Genomic DNA, 21380 nt, shown 5'->3' on the forward strand with positions numbered 1-21380 from the left:
GTTTGTTATCCTTCTGTCAGGAGTTAGCGAACATCACTCTTCAGATATGTGGGATGAAGTGAATCACTAGTTCAGTAAAATGGCCAGTTCAGTATAATGAAACCAGTGTGGTTACTGTGGTTTGGCTTCCGTATTTACTGCTACTCTTACATGATGTATTTCAAATGTTATCCATCACAGAATAATGATTATATATGGTCAAATAAAACTAACATCTATTCAAACAAATACGTAGTTAGTTCCTTGTTAGGACAGCAAACTTTTCTTCTGCAACCCAGTGAAAACTAGAATAACACATGACACTAAATCAGATTAACATTATTATCATTAATCATTCAACAATCGTTATGCTATATTAGAACAAAAAAGTTTTGAAATATGCTATAACGTCCAAAAATATCATCAAGGCCATTAATGTATGGATTTACATGTGTATCAGTGTTATCTTTTGGAATCTGCTGTAATAAGAGCGTGCGGCTGTTTAGTCCGAGATAAAAGCGATAGAACTGGGACACTGCACTAATGCCTTCGTAGGATTTTGGAGGGGTGGGGGGGGGGGGGGGGAAATCAACTGCTTATGCCTCTGGCCTGATTATCATTTGGTAGATGGATCCCACTGAACATGCATGAGTCGTTTTATGTGTCAGTAAATGCCGGCCCAAAAAAAAAAACTCAAGGCTGGGGCAGCACTGAGTCTTGTCGAGCCGTTTCCTGAACTCAAAAAACCTGGGATCAAACAGATCCAAATTTACAAAAAGCTTTCACTCTGCGGAGGCATCTTGAAGAGAAACACACAGTCTTCTACTATCTCCGCAATTTAAGTTACAATCCATTTAAATGTTTAATAACAGTATGCGGTTGTGTGCTGTGTCAGCCGCTAGGGGCCGCTGTGTCTCAGAGGAGCACTCTCACCCTTGGACGACAGGGTGGTCTTGGAGAGGTTGAGGAGGCGCAGTCCTTTGTTGAGGCGACACACCTGTTGAATCAGGTTGGAGACTCCTGGTGGAGGGGGAAGGATAAAGGTCTCATTTAATCACAAAAAAAAACCCACACACACAACACATCAACATTTCTAAAGTCAATAAAACAATTGGTTGTTTAATTAATTGACAAAATAAATCTGCCACTCGTTTGAGAATCAATCATTTCTGTAAATATTTCAATGGAAAATGACTTCAAACTATTCAAATGTGAATATTTTCTGGTTGACCAAAACAGGCACCATGACGACACCGTATTTGTTTTCAGTTATTTTGCTGAACAAATGCTTCAGGAAAGATAACTGAGAGATTAATCTAAAAATTAAAATAATTGTCAGCCATCAATACACCCAACCCCTCCTGGAGAGCTACAGTATGACTACAAGAGTAAGTCAGCCCACACACAGCTTTGCCGCATAACATCAAAAATGAATCTGAAACACCTCCTCCAAAACACACACACACCACTATATAGACTCAAAAACTACAGAGAAAAGAACATCACACCAACATACTTCAGTGCTCGCTTTCTCCCACATACCTGGTACAGAGACAAGCCCATATGAATACTGTATGACAAGCTCGATTACATAACACATGGAGTCTTCTTATTTGATTCAACACATTGCGGTGATGACTGTAATACAAAAGGCCTCTGCTTCAATGGAAAAAGGAATTTATTGTAATGCCAATTCCGTCATTTTCCAGGCTTTCTCACTTTTTTATTAATGTGCATGTGCCGAACTCTTAATTTGAAAACCCAAAGGATAAACACATTGTAACAACTGCAAACACACAAAGCACTGAAGGTCGTTCGTCTGTTATTACACATATAATTCTGATTGAAGTTAAGGCTGCAGCACTTTTTGTAACCTGGAATCGCAATAAAGTAAGTGCAGACGCTGTGAGCACACACACACACTCACGCGCATACACACGCAGTAGTAAGTGTGAGCACAAATTATTTCTGGCGAGTGGAAGAGTCATGTGTCACACGGGCAACAGAAATTAGCTAATGAGTGATGCATGCACAACCTGACCCTGTCACACACACGTACACGTACACGTACACACACACGTACACGTACGTGTACACACACACGTACACACACACGTGTACACACACACACACACACACGTGTACACACACACACACACACACGTGTACACACACACACACACACACACACACACACACACACACACACACACACACACACACACACACACACACACACACACACACACACACACACACACACACACACACACACACACACACACACACACACACACACACACAGCAGAGGAGAGAGGTGTATAGTGGTTCATATATAACAGCGTTTGTGTTCAATTTGTTGGCGAGACTGGAAAATAAAATAAAAAAACATTCCTCTTAAGAGAAGGAGCAGCCACAGACATAAAGTGACAGAAATAAATGAGAAAAAAGGTGAAAACAATGTGAAACGGGGAATGAAGCTTCTGTGAGGACAGAGATTGATTTTGAATTCTTTGAGAACAAACAAAAAGCCACGGCACAGTAAAAGCGATGAGAACAATCAGAGGTTCCCCCGAGAAGGACAGCGGTGGGAGGGAGGGGAGGGAGAGAGAGTCCAGTCCAGTACCTTGGTTGTCCAGAGTGTTATGAGCCAGGTTGAGAGAGTGAATCACAGAGGCCGGGTTCTCTGAGAGAGCCGACGCCATCTTCTGTGGAAAATCCCTGGAGACAAAACGTTAGAAAAGAAATTAATGTTTTCATTATCTATGTATTCTGATTGCCAATTAAAGACTGAGTAAATGTGGTGGACACCATAATTCACCTTAATGCATCTGACAAAGTAAAGGACACTACACAAGTGATGATGAGTGTACATTCTATTCATACTGTGCAAAATTTAGAGAAGGTCATTTAAATTACACAAGACATGTCAGCTACTGTATGATCAGAGATGCGAGGGAGGAGGGCTGGTTGTGGAACTCCAATACTGTTTTTTTATCAAGCAAAATGTTGTTACCAACCTGCTCAGTTTTCTTACTCTTAGTGAGATAAAATAAAACATTCTTTAGATTGAATTGATACGATTTGTCCTGGAATAAAGAATAATATGTCTCATTTGGCCAGCTGAGTGCCACCTGCCCTTCTGACCTGTCAGATAGTTTCATCCGAAGCTGGTGGAGACCAAAACAGAGCTTAAAGATGGTAAATATGTAACTCCTTATTCATCTGTTGGCCAGAAACACAACTCCTAATTGACAACTTTGCCTCCGACTACTGGAGGCTTAACAAGGCAACACCTTTATAACCTGATAATTCACTGTTTTAATTGTGCTATACTTGCTCAAGTAATCCCCTTTAAGGTTTACAATTATTTTAATATGGTGTATTTAAAATCACACATCAGAAAGTTTAATATCAAGTGGAGCCATTAAGGTCTAAAATAAACTGTTTAATTAGACTATGTCAAATTTGTAGATCATAATTGGATATATTCAGCTTTTGGTGCAGTGCTTGTGGAGTATATCGAATAGAAATCGCCCTGTGTATTGGAAGTGATTTAGTGCAGGGAATGTATGAAAACTTGGTAACTTCACCCTGCGATGAATCATCTCACCCTGAGGCAGTCAATTCATCTCCATTATGACTAAATAAGGAAAGCTGCTCTGCTAAATGATACTAGTCATGCATGGAACTTAAACGTTTCGCCAGGTAATGCCTGAAATTCCACTAATGTTTAGCGGAGAAACAGCACACCTGCCACCGGCAGACAATGCGGAGCCCTACCAGAGCTTTACTGGATGAAGGAGCGGAGACTCACAGAGGTGAGAAGGAGAAAGAGAAAAAAAAAGGAGGGGCAGAATTGGAAAGGTCAAGACAGCGGAAGAGGGGAGGAGAGTCGGAGGGTGACGAGAAGATGAGAGGTGAGATAAGAGAGACGGAGGTGAGAAGAGAGGATACGAGCAAAGGCAGAAAAGGAGAGCGGAGGGGAACGGAGAGGACAAGAGGGTTGGGGAAGTGTTTGACAGACGACGGTGTGAGGAGAAAAAAGGGGGGAGGTAATCAGATCGAACAAAGGTGAGGTCGACAGGCGAGGGGGTGATTATCAAAAACGATGAGTCAGGAGACTGGACACCTACGATTTGAGTCCCGCGTTCTCCAGAGTGAGCTCCTCCAGACTGTTGGACTTGCTCACCGTGTGCAGAACCTGGTCCACCACCTCCGACCCCTGACAGTAAAAATATATATCAAAAACAAAACGCATATACGTCTGACTGGAGGTTTCTAGCTCACATGAAATAATCTAGGCAGGGTAGGTGAACTACACGCAAGCAGTCGTTCGGGGCTGATTTTATTCCATTTATTAGGGGTTTGAGTTTGGTAAATTGTAATGATCTAATCCTTTTCGGAGTTGCTTATTTGGCGATTAGCATAAAATATTTCAGAAAAAATTTCGAAAAAGAAAAATGATTGATATTTTTAGATGTAGGTCCCCGTTTGGTGTGTATCATGCATACACATGCGGACAATAAAGCCAGTTTTTAAATACAAAACAATTGTATTGTGTCACTAAAATCCAATTCAGCTTTGCAAGTGTTTTATGAGGGAAATGCATTTTCCCATTTGATAACATTCATGGACACACAAATTGTGTTCTGGTGAGTTGCACCGAACATGAACAGAATTTCTTAAGTTTGTTTACAAGGACAAACATTCCACAAGGCACCTTTAAAATTCAAAACCAAGTTTAGTGATCAATATATCTGGTCTCGTGCCTTTCAAATAATATGTATCGGTTTAACTTTGCAAACAATTGCTTCCATGTAGTTCACCTCCGATGGCTGCTACTTACTCTAATGTATATTATGAATATTTAATATAGATTCACAACATCTTAAATTAGTACATAAAATTTTGCGGAGTGAAAATTGATTCAGTCTCCTCTTTTGACCTTGCTTATCGATTTGCTATTTTTAAAACTACGATCAAGATTTTTCTTCAAACAAGTCTGGACAGAAGTTTGCTGGATCGTCAGTTTAACAAATTGATTCAAACAAATGAAAAAATTAAAATGTATTCTGATAACGTAAGACAAGGAAACTGACTGTTAGTCTGCATCTGGCAAGACGGTTGAGGAGGGAGGAAGATAAAACAGATAGTTACTATGCGCAAGTCTTTGCAGTACAGCTTGGTGAACCAGGTGTTGTATGCAATGGATGCCACAATCACTGCCAAGTCCCTGGAATGGAGAGACACACACACACACACACACACACAAGCGCACACACACACACACAAACACACATTAGAGATAAAATTTAAATCTTTAAATTAGCAAACTCCATCTGCTCAAAACCATTTGATGTCATTGATCCATAAATTTGCATTATCCTAGGCCAAACTTTTTCTCTGCTCCCTGTTTGGAAGAAGCAGTTCATCATGGTGACAGGGAGAACACTATGGGCAGGGCTGCTTTCTAAAAGATGACTGATACTGCAGCTTTGTTGGGGAGAAGAGAGCAAGGAATACGAAAAAGAAAAAAAAAGAGGAAAAAAAAGAGAGAGATGTAAAAATCGATGGCTGGGTCAGTGGATTATTCAATGAAGCCACAGTCTGATCCCAGCTACAGATGTCAAATACCGCTACATCCACTGGTACATCAACAGGCACAGAGGGTGTGTGTGTGTGTGTGTGTGTGTGTGTGTGAGTTTCAAAAGAAAAAGTGAGGGAAAGAAAAGAGAGAGACTTTTAGAATCCTCCAAGGTCCAACTACAGCCACACTGCTGCTACACCTGCAATACATCATCAGACAAACAAGCAGCAGCACAGAGAGAGAGAGAGAGAGGGGAGGCTCAGAGACGGGGAATAAGCCCAGAGAGAGGAGAGAAAGAAAGAAAGAGAAGAGGAGGGAAGAGAGACAGAGGGGAAATACGACGAGAACGAAAGAGAGAGGAAGAAAGTGTGTAATCTAGACAGGGAGGGTCCTGTTGCCAGAAACTGCAGTAGCCGGGCCATTACAGTATCTCAGAGGAGTAAAATGGCTACAGGCTGTGTTCCTTTTTCATTACCATGCCAGCCATCAGACCAGTCCATTCAGACTATCTGTGTGTGCATGTGTGTGTGTTTGAGCAGATGATGCACACGTCAAGATTCATCATCTGTTGACTCCCGTTTTGACACCAGGACATGTAATCGACCTCTATGATGTCTCACTCAGTCACGCAGTCTGTGTGTTGGTGTTCATGTGTCGACTTGTACTTTGACACGAGGACATGTTGGCGCAGTGGGTTGAATCTATCGCCGTTTACGTCTTCACACCGATCAGTTCAGGTTTGGTGTCAAGATAAAAAAAAAATTGGGGGTTGTCAGCGTGAGGGTTAATGCTTAAATTACTTCGATGTAAGAGTTGTGTTTAGGGATAACATTAGGGTTGAATCAGAATCACAATAAGATATGCATTTTGATTAAGAGTCAATGTTAAAGCACAGTTTCAAAATCTAGCTAGCGGACCGTGTGGAAATATTCACTCAGTTTATTTGTTTAAAATCGCTTACTGCCCCTTTAAGAGTACAATGTGCCCACTGGTCCCCTATTTCGTTTTTGCTCCAATTAAATACATGTAGGGATTTACAGCAATAGTTTTGACATTTTGGAAATAAGCTTATTTGTTTTCTTGCGGAGAGTCAAATGAACAGATTGATACCATCCTTTATGTAGCCACAATCAGCAGCCAGTTAGCTGGTTGCAAAGATTACAACAGCTATATCTGCCAATATGCATCTAAATCCTCATCAAGACAATTTTTTATTTGTTTGATCCACAATTTAAGGTTTTTATAAAGAATATCTGTTTCAGTGCCTGAAGTTTCCACTGATTGCTTGGCAGCCTCATAGTGAAGACAAGATTTCGCAACAAGTACCGAGAGAGGTATAAACCCTCTTGTTCGACTCTCAGAAACACATTTCCCAAGGAATCAACCTCATTTACTATTCCTCATAATTTTTTACCCCTTGTGCAGCCCAAAAAACGAATGCCACGCAGGATGTTAATGTGTGAACAGATTTGCCTATGCAGCAGGTAACACACAGAATCATAAGAGCCTGTGCTCTGTCCATGTCCACAGTATTACAGACCATGCGGCCCATCATGCACAGTAAAACTGAGCCTTATTATGATTTTAAAGCAAGAAAAGCAAGGAAAAAAAAAGCAAACCCAAAAGTGCTCTAATATTTATGACAGCACACATGCACAACATAAAACTAGTGAGGATTTTTATATTCTCAGACTTAACCAGGAAGAGGGCCAAGATAAGAGTCCATCCTGGACTACTGGAGGAAAGGGTCATGGGGTCATTCAAATCAGAGTCTCCCTGGGAGCATGAATGTGCTCAGAGCCCGTGTGATTATGAAATGGCTCATAGGCAAAGCTGAGGCAAGTCACGAGGTGTCCTCAATAAACAGGGTTCATCCTCTGGGGAGAAGGAATATGCTCACAAAATACAGTGGCGATCCTCCTGTTTTGACTTTCATATTTCTAATGAATGAATAAATTGCTTCTTGTGGTGATAGACATAAGGTTAGCCGAAAACATTATTTTTTTCACCCTGAGGGGACAATGAATATTTATAGCAATTCATAAAAAATATCCGAGCCACAGCATATCGGGCGTGATTCTAGAACGACCTGTTGGCACCAGAGTAAAGGTCAGAGGCCACACAACTTAATTGGAAATCATCCTTTGAAGACCATAAATATTAATAAGAAAATTTCATAGCAATCTTGACGGTTGGGTTGGATCGACCAACCATTTTTTTTTTTTACCAGTTACAAGATGATTGGATTTTGAAGCTCATGATTGTGCTGCACACAGTAATGACTCACTGGCTCTTTACGGAACAGGACTCAGTGACAGGTGGAGGCAGATGGTGGTGGCACTGAGCTGTGGAGCCGCTGTCCAGAAACCAAAAAAGAAAAAACTAAACAGACAAAGTTGGAGGAAAGTTGGTCGCTGCATCCAGACGAGTGTTTATTAGGGAGTTTGTATGTGTGTGCATGCACAGAGAACGGAGTGACTGTCAAACCAAAAGATGCCCCCAACAACCTCTTGGGGCAGCAAGGCATAACAATTTCTCTGTCACACAGAAATATACTCCAAGCACACATTCTAAAACACACACACACACATTAAGTGTCAGTCGGCTGTGACCAGAAAGAACCAACAGACGAGCAGAGAGAGTGAGAGAGTGATCCAGGGGGAAAGAAAGAACAAGAGAACTGAGGGAAATGAAAGCGGAGAAAACACAGGAAGTGGACGACAAGAGGATGAGACGGGGCCAGAGACAAAAGGTGTCCGCTTTCAGTCGGGAGGTATGAGCGGCGGCGGTGTTCTGACGGACGGCAGTCAGCGGAAAAGCACCGTCCTGTCACTCGCGGTAACGCTAGACGCCATCAGTCACGGGAGATGGAGCGAGTGGAAATGTGGAGGGAGGGAGAGAATGATGCACCACAAAGAGCCGCTGGAACACGACCATGGAAAAGACCCATTCTTGGGTAATTTCTCTGGTCATTTGCACACTTCCTTGATTGATTTCCTGAGTTTCGCTCATAATTCATTTGTCAAATTTTTGCTTCCTCAATCGGTTTCAATTTGATAGTCTCTTTAAAAAATCAGGGGGAGAATCTTTAGCGTTGGGCCGCAGGATACAGGGAACAATACATTAAAGGAAGAGCCCCCAAAATACAGTAGAGGCAGACGGCTTCCATTGCAAAGCCTTTCACTTTATCACACACTATATAAAAATACTGGTGGAAAAAACAACAGTGATGCAATGATTTTATCTCTCAATATGAGAGATATTAATATATTAATGACTTGCTGCTGCGATCGTGCTTCTATGAATGGCTTTTTGAATTATCAGCATCGAAGAGCTTCGCTCCTCTGATGAGACATGCATTTTTAAGTGTGAATGTTTCCTCTCCAGTCTGGATTGTTTCTTGCTGCACAGGGCAGCAGAAAGATTCCATAGGCCTCTGGGTCTGCTCAGGTAAAAAAAAAAAAAAACATTCCTCAAAATAAAAAAGGCAAGTAAGCTATTCTGGATTCTCCCTTTGCATGTCAGCTGTCAAATCTTTTTATGATCGGCAGTGCTCGAGCGACACGTACACTCTTCCTCAATATGTCTGGGAGAGGAAACAGGGGACTTTAAAAGAGATACCAGCGGGGAGGTGGAGGAGAAGACATATGGCATCTTACAGCTGTTTCCGAGCCCTGGATTCTGCCTCTGACAAGCATATCACTCCCTTTCTCTATGATCTCCGCAAACTTCTAACAGAACCGAGCAGAGGCACAGGACAGAAAAGAAAGCCACAGAGAGAATGAAAGACTAATGCACTCAACATTTTCTCAGGGAGGGTCTTGTTAGACAAATGGCCACTCTAATTCCAGATAAGACAGCGGCATGACTGACAGCTGAAGAAATGCACCGTACCGGGGGGGAAACATATTTGCAAAACAGCAAGGTGTAAAATTTAGAGGAAACATTCATTGCAGTCAGGAAGTATTTGCACAATAAAGCATTTTCATTATTTTGGGTCTAAACTTCAGCACAACGGATTTCCGTGAACACACATATAGGGCGATTAATTTCAACCTCAGTTAGATGACCAAGATTTAAGTCCTGGTTTACTGGCAACAAACAGTCAGGTTATTGGTGGGAACCACAAAGCTCCATGGAAAATTACATTTGCATCAATGGGGGCAGCAGAAAATAGGGGTTGACTGCTATGGCTTTTTCCGGGCCGATACCAATTCAATTATTACTAATTGAAGAGGCCGATAACAGATATCTGAAGCCGATATTTGTCTGCAGTAAAAAAGTGTCAAAAGGCGTCAACATTTAGAATGATACAAACTCTTATAACAAAAGTTTGTTGAAATGCCTTAAAGCACATGTTCAATTCACAAAACCTTTCAACATGACTTTGACACAAAAAGTGTAAAAACTATCAGGAGCTTTATCATGAAGTTGAACAAACAAACAAACTTGAACGGGACATTGCTAAAGTCCAGAGACTAGTGACTGTGGCTGCATCGGAGCCAAAGTAGCGCATTTTATAATGAAATTATCTTAACGGCAAATCGACTTGGCCGATACGGATATTCATCAAAATGGTGAATATGTGCGTCGATAATCAGCCAGGCCAATAATCGGTCGACCCCTCACAAATATGACCCTGAGCAGCTACTCTGTCAGAAATGCAATAGAGGAGCAACTCGTGCCCGATGCACCCCGACAAAGTGTGGATTTGGAGAAGGGAGTATCACACACTGCTTTGATTTAAAAAACAAAAGGCTAAAGAAACGTCAATGATATTGTACAACTCAGTGCTGGAGAATGCACGATTAAATTACAGCGGCGATGTTTCACCTTTTAATAATAGACGTAAACCACAAAGAGAACATATACATATCCAGTTTATACTCCTCATTGAAAATGACCTACAGCTGCACTGGGCCTTTAGGTGGTAGCGTTCTTACGAGAACTGGCCAGGAGTCAGACGAAGGATGGCTACAGTGCAGATTTAGCGGAGCGTGACAAAAGCGCACGCCTAATGTCTGCCAATGTCTACAGGTTACAAACAGCCACACGCCGACGGCAACAGAACTGACAAATATCTAATATAATGAGTTTGTGTCCAATTACATTCCATCCCCTTAACGCCCCCTGAAGCTGATGTAAACAACCTCCAATGAATGCTGAAATTCAGCACTGTCACCGCTTCATTTCAAATCCAATGTGCTGGAGAACAAAGTACACACACACACACACACACACACACACACACACACACACACACACACACACACACACACACACACACACACACACACACACACACACACACACACACACACACACACACACACACACACACACACACACACACACACACACACACACACACACACACACAGAGCACTTCATCGTGCTGCAGTCCAGGTTAATTGCATCTTTCCAATCGGCGCATGCTAGAGTTCAGTAATGAGCCCAGGTGTAGTTAAGGTGTCGGTAAACTATGTCACCTGCTGTCCAGATGGCTGAAATCCAGCAGGTTGAACTCCCTGTTGTCCTGAGAGTGGTAGATGGTGTCGACATCCTGGAGCAGAGGAGCAGGGCAATGAAAGAAGGGAGAGGAAAAAGAAACAATCAGTAACAGAATGTTGGCAGTGGAGGGAACATAAAGAAAAAAAAAGACTGGAGATGCTTCAGATCTAATAAAAACACAACAGACAGAAGTCGTTTTTAAATAGCCTGCGTCGTCCCCTCACCCATTGCACTTCTTCTTTGCAGCCTATTCCATTGTAGTCACAAAGAGCTTCGTACGTCTCAGAAAAACCTCCTGGAAGAATGGAGAGGAGAAGATGATGAAGGTCATAACAGGTCAGAGATGGCAATGACAGAACACAGCAGGGCAAGAGGACATGCGACGGGATTGGAGCGGAGAAGCGGCGCGGGTCAAGGATGAAAGAGGAAGTCAGAGATGAGAGCGAGACGAAGATGGTCACCAGAGAGCGAGCGAGAGAGATTAGCTGTAAATATTGAGGTGAGATGAAAGTATTGCAGCATGAAAGAGCTCTTCCTGTAGATTAATAGGATTACTAGCAGAAAGGGAGTGCATCCAGCAACGCCGGTCCTCTGACCCATTTAAGGATGAGCCTCCAAAATGACTTGGTCGGAGTCAGTGAGCCGGGGGAGTGGACGGCCTCCGACGAGTGCAAAGCCCATGTCCTGCGTGAAGAGGCGTAAAGTACGGTCGGCACGTGTGAGGGCAGCAGACTCACCACAGGTTTTCTGGGGCTCTAGCGATGATTCAGACGTCGGTGAAAACTTGTGGCTTCCGTCAGTCACGTCTCCCTCGGCTCGACAAATGGGAGGGCTGAAAGACAAGAGGTCCAAACGAGACGAGGGCTTATGGCCATTGCTGGCAGCTTCACGAAGCTGTGCTCTGGCAGCAGCAGCGATTTGAGCTAAATACTAACGTCAGTTTGCCAAAACAAGAAAGATCGAAATTAGAACGACATTAGCATGAAAGACACAGTATAGCTGAGGCTGATGGGAATTTGTTTTCCAGGTATTTGGTCATATGGAGGTTTAGATGAACATGTGAGACACCAAAGTGATTACAATTCATCCTAAGGGGAAAATCAATCTGTGTGCAAAATGTCATGGGAAAAGCACAAATATCAACCTCATGGTGGCGCTGATGAGCAGCGTTTGTTTTTTTTAAAGGCTGAAACCAAACGTGGGTATCCTCCAGACTTATGGACTAAGTCTGGGTCTGTGAAGGTGCCAAACTGCGGGTGGGGGGGGGTGAGGATATTCAACTGAATATCCTCACACCACAGATGGATAAAACTCAGTGTTTGCTCATCTAGTTTTGCAAATCTAAATCATTCTGCCTATTCATATTCCATATGTGCAGTTTAAAAACCTTGCCACATCAATAAACATATTCAACATCTGCTCCCCGTGCAGACTCCCTGGAAGTCTGCAGAAAATCCGCTTTGGACTTGATGATGAATTGCGGATTTGGACGGCAACTCACAGGCTCTCGGGGAAGGTGTGGTTAGACTCTGGACATTTGGATTCAGCCAAACTGGGATGACGCACGAGGCAAAGATGCTGTGCGAAGTGAGAGAAACAGGCTCATGCTGGTGTTATGAAAACTACTGGAAATTATTGCAGCTTGGCCCCGCAGATTTGGCCCACTTAGCAAGTTCAGCAGTTGCAGTGTTAGTGACACAGCTTATGAAGGCAATTAAGGTACTTGAAGCTGCAGAATGTAGTCATTCTTGGTACCACAATTATTCTAGCCTACACCTTAAAAGCCAAACAGAAACATGATGTACAGCGACGCAAGCTGGGTTAACAAAGACTATTTACTACTATATAAATGGTTAAGACGTGCTAACCCCTGAAAGCATGCAACCTGCTCCGCAGAGGAGGTAGAGGGACATTCCAAAACGCTTAAGGTTTCAGGTGAAAATGTTTAACATTCCTTAATGTGCTAAAGTTGCGATCAATAATCACTAAATTTCTCTCAGATATGCTCCGTCATAAACACACAAAAAATACAATTTTTTTTGTTTTCGATTTACAGAGCCAGGGCTGCGGCAAAAACCCAGACAGCTAGGGGACCATGAGGAAATATTCGCTGATTTTTACAAAACGTGTATTGCTTTAAATCCCTTACTGACACTTTAAGTCACGTTAAGCCTTTCCCTTATAATGGGCTTTCATTGGGAAAGAGCTTAATGTAAGATACATCAATAATTATAGGAGGTTTGGTTTTAATTTATCTTGTGTTTATGACAAAACTTGGAAATTTGGTGATAATTGATCGCTGCTTTGGCACAATACAGGTGACATATTATGCTCATATTCAGGTTCATACTTTTAATTCGGGTTACTACTTGAAAAGGTTTACATGCTCTAATATTCAGAAAAGGCATCAGTGTTCTCATACTGCCCATTCCTGCAACTCCTCTTTTCACCCTCTGTCTGAATGTGCCTCCGGATAAACCCCAGTCAGCTCTGATTGGCCAGCTGGCCCTGTCTTTTATGATTGGTCAACCAATTTCAAAATGTGTCGCGCCCTGTTTCCATAAAAGAGTCCAACTGTGACATCGGATTGAGAGAGGAAATCTGAACCAGTTGATCAGAGCCAGGCTGGAGGGTTTAGCCAGCTCACAAAAAAACGACAGGATGGTCTTTTTTCACAGTTTGTGGGTTGGCAGGCCCCACAGATACACACATGTGCACAAACACTGAAAAAGTGATTTTTGAGGGAGAGGCCACGCTGTCAGACTTTGAAAACCACTGCACCAGAGGAAAATAATGGTATCAGGGTCATTAGGAAGTCTCCTCTGGGCACCATGTAGGCCTTTACACATTTTTAAGGCAGTCCATCTAACAGCTATTGAGACACTTCAGTCTGGAACAAAGTGGTAAACCCACCAACAGACAAATCACCATCCCTAGAGCCATGCTGCTAGCAGGGCTGAAAATATATAATTATTCCTTAACTATATTTTTTGGCGGGAATTGTGCTACCCTTGATGTTCAAGAAGAGGTGTTAAGATTAGAAAGACTCTGATCCCAAATACAGGTCAGGGGTAAAAACCTTGGATTGTAAATATTATGCTTTACCTTCCGTAAGCTCTTACTGCTGTGGTGCCCTTGAGCAAGACACTGAACTCCCTAGTGCTGAAGAGGAGCACTTCAGTGCCCAAGAGACAGTGCACTGATATAACACTGTTCCCAGGTGATGAAACAAGTATACCCTCCCCTGCTGGCACTCACCCTGCAAGACATTATGATGAATAAAAAATTAATTCCCTGACAACTTTTTTCATGAAAGGCTGACAAAAGGCACTTGACTGAAGTTAAAGTTAGCCTACACTTACAAAACTAAGTACAGCCGCATTGTTCGGTCTGCTCAAAAGGCCAACAGTCTTCATAAACCTGGATGCCTGGAACGCCTACCTGCTGCAATTATAGACAAGGAATCCATACTCAAACAAAAACATCCAGTCAGTACGGAGGAGAGAGCACATCCTGAGATCGCAAAGTAAATACTGTGTTTGTACATAATACCGCGCCGTACCTGCTTTGGCTGTTTGATAGGATTACACCGTTATACTGTCGCATTCAACACTCGCCGCGCTTAATCCCATTTGTCAACAAATCACACACAGCACCTAACCACATCCTTGACCTTAATCCCCACCTCATCTCCACAATCACCGTCCGCCTCTGGAGCTCGAGTGTACGTGCGCGTTATCTCGATACCATCGGCATTATGTACCTGAATACAGCTGCACCAATCGGTTACAAGGCTGCACAATCAAACCTCCCACAACAGCTTCCCCTGCTTCTGCCCCCCTCCTCCCTCCTCCCTTTATTGTCTTTAAATGTTCTCAGCGGAAGCAATCACGGGCCGTGGCTCTAATGGAAAAGAGCCATTCTAAAAAGATGATAGAGTGCAGAGATAGCCTTGTGCGGGTCAATAGCCAGAGCAGAGTCAATCCTTTTGCTCTTAAATATTGTGGAAGAGGGAATACACTCTGTGCGTCGCTTGCCCACTCACCCATACATCCACAGGACCACTGCACAAAATATTTCCAGGACTGGAACTTAATTGTATCCAGGCTTCAACAGTGTACGAATGGGTTTTTGACTGGAGGCCTGTGTCTGCAGCTTTGTCAGTTACTGTGTGCTACTGCTACTCACTGCCTTCGCTACACAAACTTGCTTTAGAAAATAAAAAAGGAGCCATGCAATGCCTCCAGGTAACAACCTACTCGGTGTCAGCTGGCTGATTTAATCCTCGTGATTGCTGGGTGCTAAAAGTCTCGCATGACACAGAAAACTGCAGCAGTACAAAAAGGCACATACTGCTGCCCCGAAACTGACGCTGACAACTTGCCAATGCAGTGTCGTGTGCAGTTAACGCCGGCTAACTCGTTGTCTCCCTGGCACGCACAACACGAAAACAGTCGAGACTTGATTTCCGCGCTCGTGGCGAGGGTTGCTCGATGGTGCTTACGCGTAAATGGAGTTGTTGAAGACCCGTGAGAGTGCGAAGTTGATGTGGCTGACAATGTGATCCAGTTGGTCCTGGGTCTGCAGTCTCAGCGAGTAGGTGGTCTTGTCTGTGTCGATGACAACCTGCGGTGCGGGAGACATGAGTTTTTCTGTAATAGTACTTTACACTGCAGAGAAGGACCAAACGTCAAGGAAAAAGACCTTCTCACCTGGTGTTCTGGGTAGGTGTTCATCGCTCGGATTTCCAAGAAGTTGAAGGTGACCTCGACCTGATAACAGCAGAAAAGTGGTTAACAATGATACACACCCCTGTGGTTATTGGTTAATCACATCTTCTTACAACTAAGGTTTTGTTTTCTGTTTATATTGATCAAGACGACTTTGTAATCATCAAGGTAATTGCTGACATCTGGCAATGCAGCGACATTTTTCAAAATTAGTCTGATGGAGCAAGAAACACAAGCTTTTAGACAATCATGGAGGATTTCAGCAAACCCATGTGGTTCGCCTCATTTAATAGAAAAGGTCTGACGGTAAAATTATCCTCTTAAATGCGGTTAATTGTAAAAAAATTAAAAAAAATCCATCACAGGGTACAGACCAACCCTGAAGCTAAAATTGTAATATAACAAGTCCAAATATTGTGAAGAGGACCAACATGATGGAAATGGTCAAAGTGAGGACGTGCAACAGCCTAATGCTAAACGTCCACTGAGATTTGCAGACCTCTTTGACCTGGCTGACATGGATAACACTACTGCCCGGTCTGGAAGAGAGAATAATTCCCAAACATTCACACAGTCTGTCAGCCATCCCGTAACAGATTTTTCTTTCCCGGAGGGAATTTGTCGTTGTAGTGATGTTGACGCTGTCCCAGATCTTTGGTGTTACTCTGACGTGCACAATTTCATCATGACCGCGTCCTTGGCTCTCTCCATAAATCAGCCTACCAGTTTCTCTAAAGCTCACTGATTAACACATTATAGCTTGTTTGTTTGATTTGTGTAAAAATCAAAGTGTAAAAGCCACGGTATTGATCTCATCTAACAGTTCTAAACTTTGTCCATCAGCAAGAAGGCTGATGGACAAAGTTTAGTTGATGAAAACGTCGAGTTTTGTGCCACCAGCAAAATTATCATCTTCACTGTAACCATTATCATGACGTCCATCACATCATCAGCACAGTCATCATCATTATCGCCTTTTCTCTCCCACTCCAAAAGTCGGATGCTTGTTTTTGTCACATCTCTTGCGAATTACAGCGAGATCAAAGCTGGCGAGTGAAAGCCAGAAAATTCCACGGAGAGTGGGGGGGCATTTACCTTGGTGGGTACTTTGACAGCGAAGAGATACAGTCTCCATGTTGCCAGGACCTGGGGGGGAAGAAACACATTCATTTTTTCTGTCACAGAGCAGGAAATGCAAAATGCAAATGGCAGCGAAAAATAGCACAGCCCAAACACCCCATAAAGGGAGCAAATCATCTCTGCCGTTCATCCGAATGGCTCGTAACTCATGCTTAGCACTCTAGACATTAGCAGGCTAATGGCGACAGCCAGCGCGCGTGTGTGAAAGAAATATTACGGCGAGATTGCAAGTCATATGACCGACCGATTCATCGGGCCAAGTTGTGTTGATGGAACAAAGTAGCACTTGTGCAACAGATGCCTTGATGCGTCAGGGAGGAAAAATTGACACTCGGACGAGGTGCAGGAAGAGGACAAAGAAGATTGGGAAGAGTGAAAATTGGGGAGCTCCTTTCTCCAATTCTTGCCCACACTTTCTCTTTGCTCTTTCTCAGCTGGCTTTCAAATTCCCTTCCTGGCGTGTCCATAATTCCCTCCTTTGCATCCTGTCATTCCTCTGGTTTCTCGCTTCATCTCCATGGAAATCTCTTCATTTTCCCCACACATTCCTCCTTAATTCCTATTCCCTCCGTCTCCCCGTTTGCCACAGCGCCCTGTCTGGTCTGCCCCCCCCTGAACACCTCACGACCCTCCTCCCCATCCCAACTCCCAACTCCCCTGTCTCCTTTCCCGTTTCAGTTTTTCTATTCTTTTTTATGCTCTGTCGCTTTCAATTCCTCAAGGCCTCTCTGTGCTGAATGGCTAATGGCGCCCCGCTGAGTGGCGGTGAGAGGGAGAAAGCAAACGAAAATGTACAAAGAGAGAGGAAGAGGGAGAGATGGACGAGGCAATAGAAGGACAGAGACACTAGACTCCGCTCCCAATAATCAAGTCTTCAGATTCGCCTCCACTATACTTCAGCCAACTCCCGGGCGAATTTGGCCTCACAGATAGGCCCTATTTCTTAACTATACAGATATCCCTAACGGACCCCCGCAGAGAAGAGACAGCGGAGGGAGGGGAATGAAAACAAGAGACGAGAGAGGAGCAGACAGAATGATACCCCCACAGAGAAAAAAAAAACCTCTAGGTTGTGGAGGGGACCTTCACAGAAGAGTTAGTCCAATCACAACTCCAAAGTTTGAAAACTTTGGTACATAAATCCAGAAAAGAGAATGGGGGAGGTGTGATGGGACAATGAGGCATTACAGAAAAAGGAACAATGGGAGATACATATAGAGTGAGCAAATGAAAGACGAGTATATTCTCCCTGTCAGAAGCCTTGCCACCTGACAGAAGGTCTCACCGTGTAAACAGAGCCATCTATAATGCAGGCTCTGCGACGGCTACCGATCTCATCCTCTGAAGCTGAACAAGGCCTCTTGTGTAGAGTTTCTCCTCTCACTTGATATATCATTTATAGAGCACCGAGGTATTCCGTCATTAGAGAGACAATCAATATTCCATACAGTCATATCGTGCCCACTCGGACAGGGTATGTGCAGGCGGTGAAGTGGAAATTGAGGGGATGTTTTTCAGCATGCGAGGTGTGACGGAGCCATTGCAGCAGCACCTTTCAAACTTCAGGGGCCCAATCTTACACCCAGCGCAAAGTTTTCATATTCCAAACCAGCCCCCAGGTTGTTTACATAGCAAATGCACTAGCATCCCACTCCCATGGACTCCCCAATCATCAGCACATTGTTGACTTTAGGCAGCCGAATGCGATGAACAAAAACAAGGTCTGCATGCGACGAGAACACGATAAGGTTGAGCTTGTTCATTTGTTCACCGCTTGCACATGTGTATTGTCACGTTTTCCTGGAATTCCAAAGATGGCGGGCAACGACGTAGCATCTCACACATTTTCTTTGATTTTACCCTTTCAAAGCTTTTCAATGCTGTATTTCATTTGGTTACGGTTGTGGTTGTGGCTGTGCTTAGGGTTCGTTGTCCACTAAATTCAACATCAAGCGACAACTTCAGAAGGTGCCGATAATGCGCCTATTACGGTGGTTGCCAACCCCCATATAAAAAAAGACGAAGAAGAGTGTACAACCAATCACTGTCTGTGGGCCAAAAACACGACCTCAACCATAGCTCACAAAAACCTGGGCTGAAGTCAAAGACACAGTTCACCGTTACTTCAAGGGCATATTATTAAGATTGGAATGTGCAGCTATATGTGGGTTAGAGCTGTCCGAAACGATTATTTTTCAAACGATTAATCTAGCCGTTATTTTTTCGATTAATCGTCTAATCTAACGAAGGCGCAGCGAGTAACAAGTCCACGGCCCCGGGAAGCGGTGAGGTCCGGGCAAGGGCGCTGTAAAGCTCGCTGCCGGAGCCGCGAGCCACCTTCGCCCCCAAACCTTTCCAAGCCGACCCTACGTAGACGAGTCGTCCCAGCCCTAATGTGGGTAAACACTAACGTTCTACTCACATGCTTTCACTTTACAAACTTTCACAGTGGAAATGTTAAGTCCTGGTGAAACAGAGAACTTTTCTCGCCACATCAACATTTTCAACAAGATTCTCACATTTAGAGAAATTGAAAACAAAATGTATTACAGTTACGATTCAATTTTCAAAATTAAATATGTGCAAAATGTCATGTGATATAACTTTTTGTACCGCAATAATATTGTTTTGTAGAGCTCAGTGGGTGTTTGTCGTTTATTGTGTTTTTCTGACGGGGCTGTGACACCCTTTAAAAGTACCAGACAGTCCCCTTTCAAACTGTGCAGTAAAATGAAACAGAAAATATCTATTGTTTTTCTCAAGAAACAATAAATTGCTCCTCACTGTTACATGAAGGCAAAAGGACAAATAATAATAATAATAATAATAATAATAATAAATCAGAGCTGAATCAAGCCCCACATGCATTTTTATTTTTTTTTACCCTGATTAGAAATTCCGGCAACCCATTTTTCCACGGATCAATCGAAGATCCTGAAAGCCACACAAATAATTGTTTTTCACCCAGGAAATATCCTCAGAGACGAGACGGTCAACCCTCCTGACCTGGACAGCCAAGGACAAGGTAGGTGACAATCTCAGAGAGTGAAGAGGTGGAAGTGTTGGAAGAGGGGCTTGTAGGCAAAGATGATGGGATTGGGGGTGGTGGGTGGGGGGTGTTGTTGTTAGAGGTGCCCTTGCTCTGATGGCAGTGGCACAGTGTCAGAAGCACAAGTTGAAAAAGCCAGTCAGCCAGCCGGCCCCTGAAGCAGACAGCGAGGGCAGGGGGGGTGGGGGGGGGGGGTCATGCAGAGGGAGTCTTCGGTATAGTTTGTGCACTAAGACAACAAACGTATCTCTTTTTGGATATGTGTTTGTGTGTGTGTGTGTGTGTGTTTGCATGCATATGCATTTGAGAGGGCAGAGGGCGGGGGGCTTATATTAATCATAAGCTGTCAGGCTCTGGGTCTTGCACTTCAAACGAGATGGTGCAAATCAAAGTGCGTCTCTGGATCTTCTATGTGTGTGTGTGTGTGTGTGTTGGTGTGTTGCAGCATTGCCTCCGAGGGTACAAGCTGAGGATCAGTGCCAGATTTGCCCGCCCGTGGTATTTCTAGCTCGCCCACAAGGGCATTTTAACACGCACGCACGCACGCACGCACACGCGCACACACACACACACACACACACACACACACACACACACACACACACACACACACACACACACACACACACACACACACACACACACACACACACACACACACACACACACACACACACACACACACACACACACACACACACACACACACAGCTGTGACTCTCATGGACGTATAATGATGCACAATAGTTTGCTAAGCTGGCTTTGGACTACACTCGCCGGTCACACACACACACACACACACACACACACACACACACACACACACACACACACACACACACACACAAAATACAACCCTGCCATCAGTCAATCTGTCAGCTTACGTGCATGTGTGCGTGTCTGTGTGTGTGAGACAGTGACATGGGGTTTGAAAGCACATGCCCCAGGTCCTGCTTCATAAGTGGACTTTAGAGTGGTCAGGAGAACGATGGAGCTAAATGAGAGGATAGCAATGCAAAAACAGAAAAAAAAGAAAACCCTGCAAGCACATCTTGTTCCTAGTCTCTCATAAAATCCAACCAGTCCTAAATCAAAGAGATGGCAGGCAAGGAGCTGTTATGAAGAGAAGAAACGGAGAGGTAATGGGAAGGAGTCATGGGGTTGTGTGCTATAGACGGGAGTTGGAGATGAGCATGGAGGAACATGGGGAGGGTGGAAGGGATTGGGTGAATTGGCTGAGAGGAGGAGAAAAAGATGAGCAAATTAGAGAATGTGGGATGAGACGGGGACAAGCAGTTAGTGTGGGAGAGGCCTGGTGGATGAGGAAATAGAGAGAGAGAGGTGGGTTGATACAGGAGGACCAGGACAAGGAGAGCGAGGG

At 43.7% G+C, this 21380-nt stretch overlaps 1 protein-coding gene across 4 annotated transcripts in view; it reads right to left on the reverse strand.

The window, feature by feature from the left end:
* carmil3 (capping protein regulator and myosin 1 linker 3) overlaps positions 1–21380 on the reverse strand; it is a 76818-nt gene that overhangs the window by 44152 nt on the left and 11286 nt on the right. For all 4 annotated transcript variants that reach the window (XM_035635156.2, XM_035635155.2, XM_035635154.2 and 1 more), the window contains exons 3-12: positions 16906–16956; positions 15793–15852; positions 15585–15706; positions 11818–11912; positions 11305–11375; positions 11059–11132; positions 5140–5215; positions 4116–4204; positions 2606–2700; positions 913–999 (exon numbers count right to left, since the gene is read on the reverse strand). In XM_035635156.2, coding sequence (XP_035491049.2) covers positions 913–999; positions 2606–2700; positions 4116–4204; positions 5140–5215; positions 11059–11132; positions 11305–11375; positions 11818–11912; positions 15585–15706; positions 15793–15852; positions 16906–16956 — 820 coding nt within the window. The remainder of the gene's footprint in view (positions 1–912; positions 1000–2605; positions 2701–4115; positions 4205–5139; positions 5216–11058; positions 11133–11304; positions 11376–11817; positions 11913–15584; positions 15707–15792; positions 15853–16905; positions 16957–21380) is intronic.

The sequence above is a fragment of the Scophthalmus maximus genome, chromosome 5, assembly GCF_022379125.1.
Source record: "Scophthalmus maximus strain ysfricsl-2021 chromosome 5, ASM2237912v1, whole genome shotgun sequence".
Lineage (NCBI taxonomy): Eukaryota > Metazoa > Chordata > Actinopteri > Pleuronectiformes > Scophthalmidae > Scophthalmus > Scophthalmus maximus.